Consider the following 18549-nt stretch of genomic DNA (forward strand, 5'->3'; position numbering starts at 1 on the left):
GGCCTGAAACCTGATTGGAATGAATCTAGGTAATCAGTTTCATCCAAAATGGCTTGGAGTTGTGAGACCACCACACGCTCCACAACCTTGCCCAAGAATGGCAAATCTGACACAGGGAGATAGTTATCCGAAACCACAGGATCTAAATTTGGTTTCTTCAACAAGGGCCTCACCACAGCTTCTTTCAAAGCTGCAGGGACTTCACCATTCCTCAAGGAGGCATTTACTACCTTGGAGTTACAGCCTTCCTTCTGACCTTTGAGCTGGGGAAGAAACAGGGTGTCAATTCAAGGGTCAAACTGTGTCTGGGCTTCGCAGTCAATACTTATTTCTACAAGGCAGTAGGAATATAGTAAAATATTCACTGAGTAAATAAACCGCCTCATAATTCTGCTGCTGGGCTATCCTGTTAATAAATAGGTACACCTATCTCTGCATGGGATCAGCTGGTAAGCCATCACAGCAAACATGTACACCCCTGGACCCTGGGCAATCTTACCAGGATGAAAAATAGCCTTTTCCCTGCATGTTGCAGAGTGAATGAGTGCTTTTGCAGAAGACTTGGGTACCATCACTATGTTGCACAAAGCAACAAGCACTAGGCGCTGCCTTCCTCTTGAGCTTGGAGCTGGAGAAGGGGCAGGAGATCAGTTGTGCTGCACTTTAGAGGTGCTTGGAGGGCCTCAGAAGCCCCATACAACTGCTGGGACAATCCAAAACTCCTCACCCACCCACCCCCACTCAACTACAAGCTTAAAAGGAAGGCTTGGAATTCTCATTTTTGCATGGTGCTTCCAAGGTGCTCTGAACACCTCAGAAATGTTATGCAAAGATCCCTGCTCCCCTCTTCAGGTCCATGAGGTCTGAGAGCAAGGGACTATCCCAAACATCATGCTAAGTCTCAGAAGTTCAGGCGACAGTCAAGGACAAGACTGCCCTTGGAAAAGGCTATCAAAGCCAGCCAATGTTGTGGACCCCAGCATAAGACAAATCTGAAACCACCAAAAATGAGCCAAACAAAACTCTTTCTGCACTTCAGCTTTAAAATCTTCAGTTTAGGAAATAAATGTCTAGAGAAAACAAGCTAATACAGGGCCTGTAACATGTAAACTAAGTAGCCAAACAATTCAAATACAAACTATCAGAGCATGGAGACCGACAGAATAGCACATGCACTGCCATTAACAAATAAATCCCCCACCAGGTAGGAAACAACATTCCATTTGAAGGGCAGGGCTTTTTTTAATACCTACTATAGTAGCAACTGGTACGAGAACTGTAATTATTAACAGTGAGAAAAGTTTACTGTTGTGGGTTATATCCTGCCTAGACAGTTTGCTTTGGAATTTCATAAAGTGATGCTTTTAAAACCATATTAGGTTTACAAGCTAGTTAGTAGCTTGTAAAACCTGCTGTTCCAATCTGAAATGCTGATGATTTTCTATGTTTACTCCATTACTAATCACCACGAATAAGAGGAAAAATAAACCTACTTGGCTTTGATAAAATTAATCCCCAGATATTACTATAATCTAAATTTCAACAGTTCTGCAGTTTTTTATATGTAAAAATTGTACATATAAACAAAGTACTCTTCCTGCCACCTCCATGGATGTATTGGGTATAGTTATGATTATCAACTATATTTACAATTCCATAGGGTTGAGGATATGTACTGCATATGGGGGCATATGCTTAAGTCAAGAATGCTATTCTATATAGCAGTCCTGTCTAAAGACATCCAACTGATGAGAAAAATTAGCATTATAATTCAAAAAGGATCATTTCCTTTAAAATTTTTCTTACCTTAGTTCAGGCGACTCAGCCCTCCCATATCGTTCTTGCCACTTCCCGACGCCTGAACTGGCTTTTCTGGTTGCAGTGCTCGTCTGCGACTGAGAAGAGGTGCTGTTTCTGGTGAGATAAATGTTCTAGGTCTTTCTTTTCTTATGTTTCTACCTTCCCCGGCTCTCAGAGACTCTTTTCTCTCCCCATATCTCCTTATTACCTCGATTTCCCCCTCATTCATCACATATTCTGGCACTAACTAGTAGTATCAATTCCAATAAGACTAGAGATGGTATCAGTATATTTGGAGTGCTAACCCAGGCAGTCTCCTTTAGTAAACATATTTTAAACCCCACTGCAACTCCATTAACTACCTACCTAAACGTTCCTTGGTTCTATGGGCTAAATACATAGTATGTTGGTTTACGCTGCAAGCTTAAATATCCACACACTACATAACAACGCCAATCCTAACACTTACACTTGTAAGGTTGTCACCATACCCCATCCTAAGCATTTTATGCCTTAAGACTGCACTACAAAAATAGCAGTAAACTTTGTATACTTTCAAACAAGGAAGTGGAAACCAATGGAGGGGTTTTGCATCGCAAACACTACAACAGCATTTAAATATAGGCAGATTGTTTATTACAAGTATTTATATACTGCCTTTTAGGATAAAACCCTACCAAGGTGGCTTCCAGATAAGACAACTATAACTACTTACCAACTCTACATTGGTTTGGGGCATTGCAAAAGTTTATAAAAGGGTTTTACTTTCAGAATCTCATTCAAAACCATATCCTGCAGCATGGCAGAATTTTCCAACTTAATGTTACTCTGACTGGGCATGTAAGTAATCCAATATACATAAAGTTATTCACAATGCAGGACAAAAAGTAAATGCTACATAAACCTGTTACAAAAGTTCAGCTTCCTCATCCCTTAAGCCACTCCTACAAAGACAAAAGTGACTAAAGAGGGGAGGGGCGTTACCACATTATTACAGCTGAGCTCTAGCCCTAACCACATTGCTCCTTTAAACAATCACATAATGGTGCAATCTCTGGTAAACAGCTATTTCCTGCAGGTCTCAAACCCTACATTGCAAATCACTCCTTGTGAAGAGCCATGGTATTTCCCCCCCAGTGTTGCCATACTAATTTCAAAGAGGCTGACAACACATGTACAATGGAGGTCAATAATATCTATGATGGTAGCACAGGTGGAACAGTCTTGCTTCCCAGATTTGTAGAGAAAGCAAAATTCAGGCTGCAACCTGATGCACATTTACTTGTGAGTAAATCTCACGGAATTCAGCAAAGCCAAACTGTTACAAGACTGGTCTGTCAGCTTCCAATACTTCAAGCTAGTAACCAAACTACTCTGCCAGATGACTTGTTTGAATGCCAGCAAAATTAGGAACCACTCAAATAAGGCAGCTTAAAAGAAATGAAGCAAGCCATAGAAATGCAGAAGAGGAGGAGGAAGAGGTCATAAGCCTTACTATATTTATTTCCTCTGACCTAGTCATAAAACATCTTCCTTTATCAAAGCCCATGTTCGGCTGGATTCAGATGCACTGGCAACACATAATACAAGCTGTGCATTTACCACTGAAATCCAGTATGTATTAAACCTATTAAGCTGAACTGACTGGCGTGAGAGCTTAGCAGGTATTTCATAGTTTAGTATAAAATACTACTTCATAGTAGTTATTGTATGTTAATACATACAATAACTATTTTATGTTTTTTAAATGAGATTTATGAAGTTTTTGCATTTAATAACAAAAATTAAAAATGGAAGCTATATAAAAAGGGTAAATCAGAGGAAAAGGAACACATAATTGGCATTTCCTTTTTAAATTCTTCCACTAAATTTCCAAACTGCTTTTTGAAAAGAAGCATTTAAAGGTTGCAAAAAAGGGAACTCTGCAAAAATTCATGAGTATACACATCTCTCTGGTTCATTTATCTCCAGTATACTGAATGTTATCATTCTGCATAGCTTTTTTTTTATCACAACAACAAAGAAATAAAAATAAAGGGAAACTAAAAGGAAAATGAGTATACACATCTCTCTGGTTCATTTATCTCCAGTATACTGAATGTTATCATTCTGCATAGCTTTTTTTTTATCACAACAACAAAGAAAGAAAAAAAAAAGGGAAACTAAAAGGCAAATTGCTTTTGAAGTTTAAAACAGAACTTTTAAAAAGAAAAACAAAAAAGTAAGCAAGTTGCCAGACAAGATTTCTTTACATAGATGTGTATCTGCTGCTAACCAGTCCTCAAATTACCTTATGGAAAACACATTCACATGTTTACAAGTTAACATATGAACACTAGAAAACCCATTCCAGTATACAAAGAATCTAAATGGCTTCCTATTTGCTAACACATTATTTTCAATATAGTGAAATAATCCTGCTTACACTTCTGTACTCCCTTAAGCTACCCACTGGCAACAGGTTGGTTCAGATGTTGAATGTCCCTGTACTTGTTACTACCTTCCTGGGTTTTTGCAAATCATGGTTTGCCACTGAATCCAGACAAGCAGACTTTAGTTTGTACAAGCCCTAGAAACTAGGAATCAAATCAAACTCTAGTTTAATTCTAGTTTGTAAGACTTGTACAATCAGGGTTTATAGGTTCAGATGCTACAACAAACTGTGGTATGCCAAATGCCAAGAAGTTACTAATCAAATATATTATGTGATCACAGACTTTTTTAATGTAATGTATTAACACCTGAACCAACCAATTGAGCCAGTTTGGATGTCACAATAAAGCATGTCTCCTCCCACTCCTCTGTATGTTTCTCAACCACAGCAAAAAAATAAAGCATATCCCATGGTTTATTGTGATGGAAATAAGCTGCAGTGAGCCTTGGGCTCGCATATCCCCCCAGCACAAGCCCTCAACTGTGGTTAACCTTAACTGTGGTTTGTAGAAATAAGCCAACTTCATAACCCATGGTTTGAAGTTGGCTTGTTTCAAACAAACCTTAGTTAAGATTAACCACAGTTTGTCAGGTCTACATGAAATTGACAAGCTGCATTTAATCAAATACCAAAGCAAACACTTCCGATCTCTTCCTCGTGGATGCTCTAGAAATGGGAGGGGGAAGTGTTTCCACCTGAAGATTATTGCAGTTAATTCATTAATTGCACAGATACTTAAACGTGGAGCATGGACATTTTAAAATTCCAGTCACCAACTATGCTGAAATATGATGTCTTTCATTTTTACTAGTAATATTTTATACATATCTGCACTTCAATTACATCTAGGTTTACAGTCTGAAGTATGAAAATTATAAGATCTGAAAGGAAGATGCAAACGTTTCTTTGGATGGTGGTAACCTGGAAGTATTTTCTCTATAGCAGCTTGAAAATGACTGTCCAACTGACCTGTTTGATGGGATTCCTGTCTTGAATAAGGGTGGGGGAGATGTAAACTCAGCTTTGGTTGGAGGAAGCGGTATTTCTTTCTCCATGTTTCCAGTTCTGCCCTGTTGCACCTTCAGAATAAAGGTTTTTTCATTAGGATTGTCTAATCTAAAATAAAGTCTCTCTCCCAATAAAGTACAGAAATGAACATTTCTAAAGTAATATGGCTGCTCGTCCTAGGAGATCTTGCACAGGAATATTATGGCCTGAATCTAGAGACCCCAGAACTACTTCCATGTGTCCAAAGGAGCTTTGTTTTTCAAGCCCAAGTGTCCCTCCCACCCCCAAGGCCTTGTGATAAACCTTTGAAATGGAGGAGGGTGAGTTTCAAAAGCAGTTTGTGATACAGCATGAGGTTCTGTCAAATCACAAAAAAAAACAAAGGGGAAAAAAACTACCAAAAATTCTACGGGGCATGTCTGGTGAGCGAGCATAAACTGAACCCCAAAGAGATCTGTATTATTATGCTGCAGCCTGCATAAAGTTTTCAATGAAGCATACGTCTTTAGTGTGGACCAGAAACTAAAAATGATACAGTGAACTTCCAAACTGTTTCAACAGCCAGTTATCTATCAGACAGAAAAACCAACTCCTATTGTCTCCCCTGTTGAAAAGCAAATCTTCATGGCATCTCTAGAAAAAAGCAAAGTAGTGCCACAATAATCATATACTCATTAAATATGACCATCACATTTTGAGATTATAATGCCAGTCTGCAACATCAGAAAGGCAATACACTATAGAATTTTATAGTATTTCTAAAAATAAGAATTCCAAAGTTAAACCACTTAAGTAAAGACTGTAAATATTTAGACTTAAGTCTTCCAGCAGATTGTCTTGTGCATGAAAACCCTGTCGTTAAAAAAAATGCCATCTACTTGCTGAGAAAACTCCTCTTCAAACAAAACAAACTAAACTACACATACACATTAAACAAAGCCAGGGATAAAAACTATTTATATAATAGACAAGGCTGCAATTATCCACTTGCCTGGGACAAGAAAGCACCCAGAAATCCACCCCTATCTGAAGACAGCAAAGTACATGTAGCCTTCTTATTCTCATCAGATAATTATAGTGAACAGCACTACTGGTCATCACTACACATGGAATTCTAATCAGTTCAGCGACATCCCAAGCCTGCTCATATACACTGTAGTTGTCAGACTGTTGAGTATGAATGTGGGAAATCAATTCAAATCAATTATGAAACTTGTTAGGTGGCCTTGAGCATGTTACTATCTCTCAGGACTATTGTGAGGCATAAATGCCATCCTGGGGTCCTTGAAGAAAAGAATATGATTTAAATAAAGTATTACTAGCAAGCAACAAACTGGGAGAAGCCAACCTCAAATCATCTTCATTACATCCATTTGGTTTACATTTAGCTTCAATCAGCTCTCTGCACCCAGTACTGGATGGTCATTTTACACTCAACTTGGCCGATGGCTTCCCATCCAAAATCTTTCCACAAATTCACCTGCAGTCATATAAAATGCATATGGACCAGGAAGGTCACATACACCCTTGACCGAGACACAGTATTTGCACAAAACGTAAGAAGAACTCTGCTGGATCAGATGAGAAGCCTATCTAGTCCAGCATTCTTTTTCCACAGTGGCCAACCAGATGTCTATGGGAAGTCCACAGCAGGACATGAGCGCAATAGCATCCTCCCACACATTTCACAGAAACTAGTATACAGAGACATCCTGCCTCCGATACTGGAGATGAGATATAACCATCATGACCAGTAGTCACCTACTGGTGACTCCATAAAACATCCCTCATCAGTTCTGAACCGTACAAGGCTAGAATCTCTCCCATCTACAAATAGGAAAATAAATTAGACAACTGTATAGAATACAGATTGCCTACTGGCAGCCCATGGCCCAGATCCAGCCTATAAAGCAATTTCCATCTGGCTCCTGTTGTCCCAAACTAAATCAAATTATTTAAAAGGGGAGGGGGAGGCATTGTTCCTGGTTTCATTGAATAATAAGGTTCTATGTACTTTTCATATAAGTTTTACTGCGTTGGTCTCTCATGTGCATTCTGAAACGACATTTTCTCCTGAAAAGGGGATTTTTCTGCAAGTACATTTGGTTCCCCAGCACCAAGCCGCTACCCATCTTCTTATACCATCTAAGTAAGAGCATATACTCCCTTAACACAAAGCTTTTACTCAAGCATCCACAAATGGAGTTGCCAATGGTGACCATATCTTTTATTCTAGTGACCTCCTGCCCTTTATCCAGCATGAAGAAAGTCTGTCTCAGTTCATGCAGGGCAGGAAAGAGATAAACACTGCCTCTCCCTGGAGTCCTCTGGTATGCAGGTGTGGAGTCTCATGTCTGTCTTCCTACTGGGCTTTAGAGGCACTCAAAGCAGCTGGAGTTTTTGTTGTTTCTCAGTGCCTTGCAAGCCTAATGAAATGCTTCCCACCCACCCCCGAGTCCTCCATGCATTTCAGAGGGGAAGTGTCAGTGATGGCCACAAATAATGGCTGACTACCAACACCAGCCATGATCTGTGACCCCTACCCTTACTCCAAGCAGATCCTAGCTTTACTATGTATGAGGGGATAGATTTTCCAGGTATCAGATTACTGCCTGGAAAAGAGACTAGGCCCCACAAGAATATAGAAATGGGCAATTAAAGGGAGAGAAACTATCAATTCAACAGGTTCTGATCATACTCTGACATATTTTCTTACTTGAATGATTTCTAGATAGGAAATAAACATACATTAAACTTCAACACTTCTGTAAAGTAGCAATTCATCTTACCAAAAGGATGCAGCATACAAGACATTAAATAACTGCCATAGCAATCATTAGTACATTAGGCCATCAAGTCACAGGCTTGCAGCAGCAAAGGTAAAACACAGGTTCTACATGCAGCACATCTCAAGGATACATAAAAAACTTGGAAAAATAGCTATGTCCACTTGTGTTTAGACTGAGACCTTGGAAGTGGTATGGCAAACAGTAATTAGAGTGACTAAGGAAAGTTTACCAACATTCACCTTAAAAAGATTGTATGTGCCATCTGGAATCTCTGCCCCTGGCGTTACTTCCATAGCAATGTCTTCGGCCTAAGTTAAATAACACATTGCCCATTAAAACACCACATTATGGACTGATGGGCTACATTACAACTAACAACAGGATACAAGCTAGTTGTAGCTTGGTGGTTCCACACTATCAACACAAAGGCCAACAAAGAAATGGAGCAAAAGTGCTGGATGACAGGAACAGGAAGGAAGGGTATGAACTTTTGAACCAAACAAAGGCTTCTAACACTCACTGTGGATAACAGCACTATTTCAGCTTCAGAAGGAAAAGCTTTTCCATAATTCGATAACCAGAGATTCTATTCATTACCGTAATCTTATTTGTAGTGGAGGTAACAGGTAAAATTTCGAGCCCCATTCGTATCCTCTTTTGTTTTTCACAGTACGCTTTCCAGGTGTCTTCGTTAAACCCATAATTGAAATAATCTGAGAGATCAGCACCTTAAAAGGAAAAAGAAAGTCAGAACATTCTAGGAGTTAAATGCAACTGGCATAGAATAAAGGCAAGAACTGTTTGTCACCAAACTCACTGGCTGTTTTTTAACAGTGAAATACAGATGAAAAGGAGTCCCTTATGGAAGCACATGGTTCCGCTTTATTTCCTACAGCCACCAGTAACAATTAACTAATTGTGTTTCAAAGGAGAGGGCAATTTACCAAGCAGTATATCATATAAGCTAGAATTGCAGTAAACCAGAAAATTCCTAGTAGACATTAAAAAGGGTATTCATGTGAGTTAAGAAATCTTCTCCGCTGATGGATACTTGTAAAAGATGCACTGGCATATTCCCATACATCAAAATTCAACTGTCTTATCCTCAGTATAGTTAAAGGAAATAGCAACAATGGTTTCTTAATCATGTGTTGTGTTCAAATGGTTTTGTGCAGTAACAAGCACTACTAGTTGAACCATGGCTTATCTTCTCATTTGCTATATGAAAAATCCACACTTCTGCTCACTTATACAATTGCACTGACAAGCTTCTACCATGGTATCAATTTCAGTGCAAAATTTCTTACCTGGTTTTCGCCAAGGTTTATCCTCAAAGGAATCCAAATCAATTTCTAATAGTGGAACGCCATTAATGCTTCCTGGTGCATCAAGATCGACTCCTTTCACTTTTGCCCCTATCAAGAAGTGTTAAAATATGAACTTCATGCAACCAAAGGAAGAATACACTATTAAGACTTCTACATTAGAATTAAAGTATTTGCCACTTGTATTAAAGCACTGTGCTAGTAGTGTTTATGAGCCTGGCATGTAACAGGAAATAATGAATTCACTAATTATACAGAAAAAGAAAGTAGAAGCAAAGAAGTAACCTGTGCACCATTGCAACTGACTGCTTAATATTCAAAATTTACATTCAATGTTGAATTTGGCCATTGGAGACCTCAGACATGACATTCAGTGGGTGCCTTGGGAGCATCTCTCAACCCAGTCTACTTAATAAGATTGCATGACTCATTATTATGAGGATATGATTACAACTCACCCTGTACCTTCCTTATGAAAGTGAAAAAGGCTAAAATGCGTATCTTTACAATCAGACATAAATGCATCCCCATTGTTGTTTTCCTAATTCCTTGTTATACTGTAGTGAATGATATATTTAGTAGATAATGCTGCATAATTCCCCCCATTTTATTATTTATGAGACCTCAAAAGATACTTACCAGAAGATCCATAAGATCGCCCTCCTGTTTTAATGTTGAGATTCACTGGTGCTGCTCCATACCTAAAAATTAACATTCATATATTACATGAAGACCAAGGTGGTTTGAAGTGGGAATGTGATGCTAGCATGTTCCTCAAATTCTGAGTTTTCTTTTTGTGAAGTAGATAATTTTGGTTTTAGTCTTTGTTTTATGTGCAAATAATGGATGCTGAAGTTGAACTTGCTATCATCACATTCCCACTTCAAACCATACGTTTCATTGAATCTGCAACACAAGAACTGACTTCCAAATTTAGACTGAAATAACTTAATCTTTCATAATGTTTAAAGCTCTACTCTCTACAATCAGTTGGCTATTAATTTTGTAATAGCAAAATGGCAAAAATGCTTGACAGCAACAAAGATCTATTTTGAGCTTTATGTTTCCCCATAGCGTAGAATGACAATAAGGCCCATGTAAATGACTGGTCCAGTCTTTCCCATTGTTGGGTCCCTGTATATTGTTGGGCTACAACTCCCATCACCCCTGACCACTGGCCATGCTAGCTGGGTATGATGGGAGCTGTAATCCAATGCCATTTGGGGACCCAAAGTTGGCAACAGCTGGAGTCCATGTTAGTGGCAGGTATGCCTGTATGCTCTCTCTCTCACACGTGTGTGTTAGTCATTTGTGGCCCAAACAGATAAACAAAACAAAACACAAACACAAAAACAAAACAAAACAACTTTCTCAAACATACATGCTTCCTTGTCTGGAGGCAACTATTACTTGCCATATGTGACAAGGCAGGTAAATATTCACAAGCCCGCCTTAGATCTGTGCCATTAGTACTGTACCATGAAACTCAAGATGCTTGGCCAGCAGGTAACTTACCCATATTGTGGGGCTCCTGTTTTAATATCTCCTATGGTGACCTGAACGTCATCCTCATCATCATCACTATCACTGTCACTATCATCCTCGGTCTCTGTCACTTTCTATAAGAAAAATACTATGATTAGGAATATGTAATCTAGTGACTAGCAAGATCAAGTTAAATTTCACTATACTGCTTTCACTACAAATGTTTAAGAAAAATATTATAATTTTATGGTATATTTTCAATATTCTGGATAGCATTTATAGCTTTTAAGAGAGTTCTAAATCTGAAAAGCTAAGCAGAACAAACGAGCATTGAGGTCAAACATAAGTATTTCAAGAAGGAAACAACAGTACATTTGACTAGCTTCATAATCCCAGGGTTTATTTATATCAGGAGTGGGCAGACTTCAGACTTGAGGGATCTACTTTGTTTTTCACTAGCACCCCTAGGTTCACTTACACAGTCAGGTCCAAAATAGCCAAGACAAAGCAACATCTGAGGTGGATACCCCATACACCTGTAGCACACTCCTGCAAACGTTTATTTGTAAATAAATCCCCAATAAGCAAGTTACAGATTCCAGCCTTTGAAATAAGAAATCAGGGGCCTTTGAGCACATGTTCACCCAGAATGTGTTTTTAGTACCAAATTGGGGGGCACGGTCCTTTCATACCCAAATCCACTCCTAATTTTCCCCTCAAGCCTTCGTTGTTTCAGCAATCTAGTTTGGGGAAAGGGGGGGGGGGCTTTTGGTTGATACTATTGTTAAACATTTGGGATTAGAAATCTTTAACAATGTAGTACAAATGACACATACATTTACTAGTAGATCCAGATCTTCCTTCTGCACACCATTACTCTACATGGACTATAAAGTTGTACCACTGAAGACAACAGGAGCTTTACATTCAAGCTTACAATGGGTGTGCAAATGCACCTTTATTGTGCAACATCCCCTCTCTTACCACTATGTGACTAGCGAACTCCATAAAGTACAGAAACAACAAGACAACAAAACCAAGTCTAAGTACTTAGGCACAAGCCCATTATACCCAATGAAAACACTACTGGTCATGATACACGCTACATTCATTAGGGCGCAATCCTTATTTAATTTTTATACAGCCCAATAGCCAAAGCTCTCCGGATGGTTTACAAATGATTGCACCCTCGAAATCAGAGGTTTCTGATCAGCCAATGCAGGGCAGGAGGAGTGGCTGACACGACCTTCGCCCCTGTCCTCCCACCCTGCATTTTTTGCTAGATGGCCTTTTTTGCCCATCTAGCAACAGTGCTTCATAGGGGGAGATAAATTGATAACTGGGGAGATTTTATCATAGGGGGAGATAAAATTGATAACTCCTGAAACTACCATTTTTCAGAACAAGCATCAATTGGGGCTGTAACCTGTTGCACACTCCTTTCAGAATACGAGTTTTGTTGTTTTTAATTAAGGAAATTGTTGTAGCAAGAGCCAAATAAAAGTAACCAAAGCTAATCATATAACTTGGGTGAGACCAAGGAACTTCAACTGTACTAATATGATTTGTTACCACATTAAATCTATTCATTTTTAATGCTATGCTGTTTTTGTCTGAAATCCAAAACTATACTAGAGAAGAAAAGGACTTATTTATTCATTCATTTATTTATTTGATTTGTACTCTGCCTTTCTACCAAAAAATGGCACTGAAGGTGGCTTACAAGCACAATTAAAACTGATTAAAACAATAAAATACATTAAAATACAATAAAAATATAGCAATCACAGAACTAAAAAAATAAAATAAAAAAGAACAGCACTCAAGCCAACATAGACCTACTTAAAGGTCAAAGGCCTTTTTGAACAAAGCAGTCTTTGCCTGCTTGTGGAAGGACAGCAGAGAGGGAGCAAACCTAGCCTCCCTTGGGAATGAGTTCAACAGTGTGGGAGGAGCCACCGAGAAGGCCCTCTTTCGGGTTGCCACCATATGTGCCTCTGAAGGCAGCAGTCTCAAGAGAAGGGCCTCTCCAGAAGATCTTAAGAACTGGGCAGCCTTGTATGGGAGAAGGTCATCTTTCAGGTAGCCTAATCTCAAGCCATATAAGGCTTTATAGGTCATAACTGGCACTTTGAATTCTTCCCAGGAACAGGATAGTGAAACAAACTGGGATTTTAGTCTATGGGATTTCAAAGTTAAGGGCAATTTCAGAAAGCATACCACCAACATCTGTATTTTTCAAATCATTTAGCATCTGTGTTGGCTTAACTAAATACTCTGTATAGACTATAGAACTGTGAAAACACACACTGACTAGATCCTATTAGCTATCACAACAGTTTGCTCAGAATCAAAGAATGTTAAATAATTTTCTATAATGCTTGGTTTTATTGCTACTACCGTTTTTGCTACACCATTTTCAGCAGCTGCTTCTTCTTCATTTCCAGTTGTGGGTGGAGCACTTAAAAATAAAAAAAAACATTAACTATTTAGTAGGTACTAGCGTAATTTTTTTTAATCCGTTCAGTTTAAACTGGATTATGTAAGAACTACTCATGTTTTATAGAAATCATTATATTTTTGTTGGACACAACTTATTTTCCGGAAAATCCATATGTATGGAAACGAAAATAAAATCAACTGAAGGAGTGGTACGATTTTCCGTTAATTTTAAGGTGGCGTGCGAGTGGTGTTGTAATGTGGACCATTAGTTACAAAAGCTTGCCTTTATTTTTCAAAGGAATATACCACTCACTGGTGTTAAGCATACTATGTATAGTTTACTTAAGGCTCAAAATAATAAACTGTATACATTTTATTATAAATGAATTATCTCTTAAGAAAAATATTGCGCATGCTGCCTAGATACTTATGACTAACAACATGTTTTAATCAGCCAAACATTTATAAAGTTTTATAATAAACCTATCTCAAAGATTCAGGGTAGTATAAAATAAACAACAAGTACTATGAAAAATAAAACTGACAGAAGAAAAAAACCTAACTGGATAGCCCAAACAAGTAGGATTTAAAATAATTCCAAAAGGTTCTCAGGCTCGAACTAGAGCAAATTTGTATGGGGAAGTAGCCACCAAGAATACTACTATAATTATCCACAACCATAGTGCAGGGTTCTCACATAATGACAATCCATGACTCAACAACCCATACTCAAACCATACTCTGGGTTGCCATTACGTGCAAACCACGTCTACGGCTGCCTGCCTTTACAGTGAAAGTTTTTAAATATAACATTTTAATACACAGTCAGGAACAACTCCAAAATATGCTTTCAAAGATCATTACCCCAATTCAGTGACAGCAATTTGTGCACAGTAAACTTGTCAACACAGAGATCTGCTGCAGCAGGTGTATAAGATGCTACAGAAGGGGAATGATACATTCAGCAAAAGAGAAACACATAATACTGCATGCATAACCCCACGCAAGTATCATAAACTAATTAAGTTGGAGATTCAGCTATAAACATCTGATACATTCCACATACATAACAGGACGTTTCAAAGATATAGAGGGGAATAAAATACAGGATCTCTGAGTTTCAGTATGGAACAACTCAGCAAGGAATAATATGAATGAGTTTATTATCAACACACTTTACAGCCAATGCTACAAAGATACACAAGTGACAGAATATCTACCTGGCAGGTGTTTCCTCTGGCCTCTCCTCTTCATTTTCATCTACAAAAAGCAAAAGCAAAACTAATTCAAAATTCTCTGATATGACATAAATGAGAATCCCTCACAGAATTTCACTTTTAATTTATACATAATGCATGCATCTATTTTTCAAATTTTCACTGGACTTCTCAAACCACTGTGAAGTCTCAAATCAGTTAGGTTTTCCTACTTTCCTACTGGCCCTGCTCCATACCTGACCCTCAGAAATTATGCAAGTGAAACATCAACATTTCTCTTGGTTGCTGGAAAAGTTTGTTTACTTCATTTTTGTGTTTCACACTGCTCCTATAGACACAAGAGCAAGGACAGAAAGGAAGTGGCAACCGTAACTGTAGTCAATGGAACTGGAGAATTTTGGCCCTCATTAATTAAATTTAAATCAGATAGAAGTGAATTTATATAGTGCTCAAAGTTATACCATTTAAGATTTGTGCAAATTAAAAAAATTAGGTTCACATTCTAAATAGTCCCAACGGCTTCTATGGTATGCGTTAGTGGGATTTGACAGATTTAGAGAACAATCCAATTGCCCCTAGACAGCATCTGGGGGGCCATAGGCTTTTTCAGATTCCCAAATCCGAGGCCAGGGACAGTGCTCTGCCCTGGGATCCAGGAGTCCGAGCTCCCCACCCACTACCCCTCACAGCCAGCATGAAGAGAACCATACCGGCTGCCTCTATGAGCAAGGAAGTGCAAGCTTAGAGAGGAGGGAAAGGGGCCATACCAGTTGGACAGGGAAGGGAAGGGATTGGAGAAGCAGGGATATGAGCTATCCCCAGCCTCTGTCCCTCCCCCTCACCGACAGCTCAGCTAGATGGGTGAAAGCACCTGCCTAGCTAAATCACAAAACCCAAGTTTCCTTCTTATTACCTTGTCAACCATTTTGGTATCAGAAAGTGTGCGTTCCCTGAACACAAGCAAACCTATGGCTAAATTAGCATTACCAACTCCTCTTCAAAGCCAAGCTTCTAACAGCTGCCTGATAGGCAGAAAGTCAACAGGTAAAGTTTTCCCCCTTGCTGAGTATTCAGGGAAATACTTTACCTGATGACTCTGCATGTCATGAAGCTATGAAAGTTAAAACAAACATGCCATAAATATGGCAGTCCTAATCCAAATCCTCTTCCATGGGCAGGATGTCTCTAACAGAATAATTTATTTCAAGATGTTTCATAAAACTTCATATGATCCAATTTCAAATGTGCAATTTAAAGCCAATGGGGATGAAGTGATGGCCACCAACTTGGATTAATTTAAAAGGGGATTAGACAAATTCATGGAGAATATGATTATCAATGATTAGTCATGATGGCGATACACGGTATGCTTCTCAATACCAGTTGCTGGGGAACATAAGGATGGGGCTGTAATTGTGCTCATATCCTGCTTGTTGGCTTCCCATTGGCATCTGTTGGCCACTGTAGGAACAGAATGCTGAACTAGATGGACCTTTGGTCTGATCCAACAGGGTTCTTGTCCTGACATTCACAACAATTTCTCCCTCTCTTTACGTACGAAGAACAAAGCAATCCCATGGAAGAGGTTGCACAGTAGTGACATATGGTTTCTAGCCACAACATTGCCCCATTTTGTTGCCAGGCCTGTGCAACAAGTACTTCTGATCAACATGGGACTCCCCGCACCCACCCCATGTAGTCTCTTAGGAAGCAATCCTACCAGGATAGGTGGCCGTCTCCGAACCTGGAGGCGACCGCCTATCCAATGCAGGACAGGAGAAGCATGGAGGGGATCGTCCCTGCTGCGCTTCAGCTGCCCTGCATTTGCAGCTAGACAGCCGATTTCAGCTGTCTAGCGGTGGGAAGTTGGAGCGTGGGAAGTGGCGGCCAGACAACACATTGGAAGTGTCATATAAGATTTCCTACTTCCCCACCCCGGCACGCCCCCAGGAACGCCCCATTTTTGCCACTCTGCACTCTTCTTCCGAGCACGGGGCCATTCTGCACTGCCTATGAGGCAGCATGGGAGGGGGTGAAGGTTGGTTCTCAGGGAACCGATCTATCCTATGGCCATCTAGCCACTGACCAGCGGCCATAGGATTGCGCCCTTAGTGTCTTTCTTTTGGGTGGAGGTCTACCTGCATAGTAATTGTAGAGATTTCAATTAAATTTGCTGATGTCCTCATACATCTAAATTATATTCCTGTGCTCTCGTTATTTTCTAATGGCCAATGAAAAAAAATTTCACAATTCCTCATAATGCAAAAACGCTGATACTCCCAACACTGAAAGGATAAATCCCCACTGTTAATCTTTCAATAGACAGAGATCTTACTACCTTTTCTATATTTGAACTTGCAGCTCACTATCAGTAACGGATCCCAGGCATTTATTTGAATATAAAAATTGCATCTATTGACATATATACCTAGCTGCCCTCCTTAAACACTCAGTAACTTGACCCTGTATTCTACTTCACGTCAATCCCTTTCTCCTTGTGAGCGGTAACCTGTTCTTAACTCCCCCTTCAATGCCCCCCATTATGTCTGTATTGTTTAAAACACAAAAAAACCTCAAACGTGTAGTTTAAAAAACTTGGGGTCTTCTGGTCTTATGCATGACAAACAAGAATAGCATGTGCATAGCTTTCCAACCTCCCCTAATCCTCGTGGTTTACCTTACCAGGAAGTAAGACGTAGTAGACACTCTGAAATTATAATACAAAACATCTGAAGTTACTACCGGTTCAAGAATCCCGGTCACCTCCAGAGAGACAGGAAGTGCATCAATATGGTGGCTGGGTTGCAGAACATTAAGATAGGCACCGGGGGGGAGGTAAGGGAGGAGGAAGAATGGTGCTATCGAGTCAGAAACCGGACCTGCGTCGACTTGCTTCCCAAAACACGACGCCTTAAAAAAGGAACCTAATAGATGCTCCTGCCTTCTTTCACAACGGCCCAGATCTGTCCACTGTACTTTATGGAACAACCCCCACCCCACTCTGTAGAGAGGCCTCTTACGGCCCGATCCTACACGTTTACTCGGAAATCCCGCAGAGTTCAATAGGGCTTAGCTGCCAGTAGAGGTGCATAGGACTGCGCTTAATACTTAGCCGTCTATGTACATATCTGTACGGAAGCGAACAGGTGAATATATACTATATATTCCGAGAGAAACAGCAGCATTAGCCCCAGACCTACAGAGGAAAAGGAGAGGCCTACTGGGTCGTCTTAAGAGCTGGGCAAAAATAAATAAAGGGGCGCTGGCTGTAGGGCCTATTAGGCTAGCGGCACAGACCATCCGACGCCTCCCCTCTTCCAGAGCCAGAGAAGCCGGGCCTGGGAGAAGCAGGCCTCGAGAAAGGCCTACAGTCGGCATGCTGCCGCTGCGCCCCTTGCACCCGGGCCTAGCATTTCCCGCCGTCCGGGAGGCCCAAATTAGCCCGAGGAAACGGGGGGAGACACAACACATTTGAGAGGGGCAGGGCAGGGCAGGGTGGGGTGGGGGTGAGATTCGTACCGCCGTAGAGCCACTCCTCCTCCTCATCCCCGGCGCCGGCCCCGCTCAGGTCCGCCGCCAGTCGCTCCACCTCGCCGCCCGCCGACATGGCCGTTTCCCCGCCCAACACGAACAAGCCGCGCTAGGCCCGGCTAAGCTTTGCTGAAGCGCGCTCCGCAACGCTCTCTCCTCCCCGCCACCGGGTAATAGCAGCGGCGGCAGCAACGACGCCTTTCCCCGCCCTCGGAGAAGCCGAGAGGCTGCCACACGCAGCAGCAGAGCGCCACGGCCTGCGCTTCCCCTCCCCCGTCTCGGCGTGACTGACACACGCAGGAAGGGGCAGACTCGGCGCCCCACGAGGAGGAGCGGCGGGCGCGTTTCGCTTTCTTCCCGAGAGTTAGGCTGCGGATGCTGAGGAAAGGGGGCAACAAAGCCTCTGTCGGCGCTGTAGCGACTGGTCGCCTAGGCGTGCTTAGCGGGAAGTAAATCCTACCGAGTTCAATGGGACTTACTTCCTAGTGAAGGGCTCAATCCTCTGCATGTTTAGACCG

At 40.7% G+C, this 18549-nt stretch overlaps 1 protein-coding gene across 10 annotated transcripts in view; it reads right to left on the reverse strand.

Annotated features, from left to right (window-relative positions):
* FIP1L1 (factor interacting with PAPOLA and CPSF1) overlaps positions 1 to 18316 on the reverse strand; it is a 43478-nt gene extending 25162 nt beyond the window's left edge. For 5 of the 10 annotated variants that reach the window (XR_014792163.1, XR_014792162.1, XR_014792161.1 and 2 more), the window contains exons 1-10: positions 18020 to 18316; positions 14504 to 14543; positions 13242 to 13302; positions 10872 to 10975; positions 9996 to 10057; positions 9339 to 9446; positions 8629 to 8759; positions 8271 to 8339; positions 5204 to 5313; positions 1807 to 1914 (exon numbers count right to left, since the gene is read on the reverse strand). Coding sequence is in view for 7 of the 10 variants with exons in the window: in XM_084856765.1 (XP_084712891.1) it covers positions 1807 to 1914; positions 5204 to 5313; positions 8271 to 8339; positions 8629 to 8759; positions 9339 to 9446; positions 9996 to 10057; positions 10872 to 10975; positions 13242 to 13302; positions 14504 to 14543; positions 18020 to 18107 (881 nt within the window). In the remaining 3 variants the exon portion in view is untranslated. The remainder of the gene's footprint in view (positions 1 to 1806; positions 1915 to 5203; positions 5314 to 8270; positions 8340 to 8628; positions 8760 to 9338; positions 9447 to 9995; positions 10058 to 10871; positions 10976 to 13241; positions 13303 to 14503; positions 14544 to 18019) is intronic. The other 5 variants (XM_084856767.1, XM_084856766.1, XM_084856771.1 and 2 more) reach the window with 3 other exon arrangements.
* Positions 18317 to 18549: the final 233 nt, after the last annotated feature.

This window comes from Heloderma suspectum, chromosome 5, assembly GCF_057233095.1.
Source record: "Heloderma suspectum isolate Gila_16-S chromosome 5, 16-S_ref, whole genome shotgun sequence".
Classification (NCBI taxonomy): Eukaryota; Metazoa; Chordata; class Lepidosauria; order Squamata; family Helodermatidae; genus Heloderma; species Heloderma suspectum.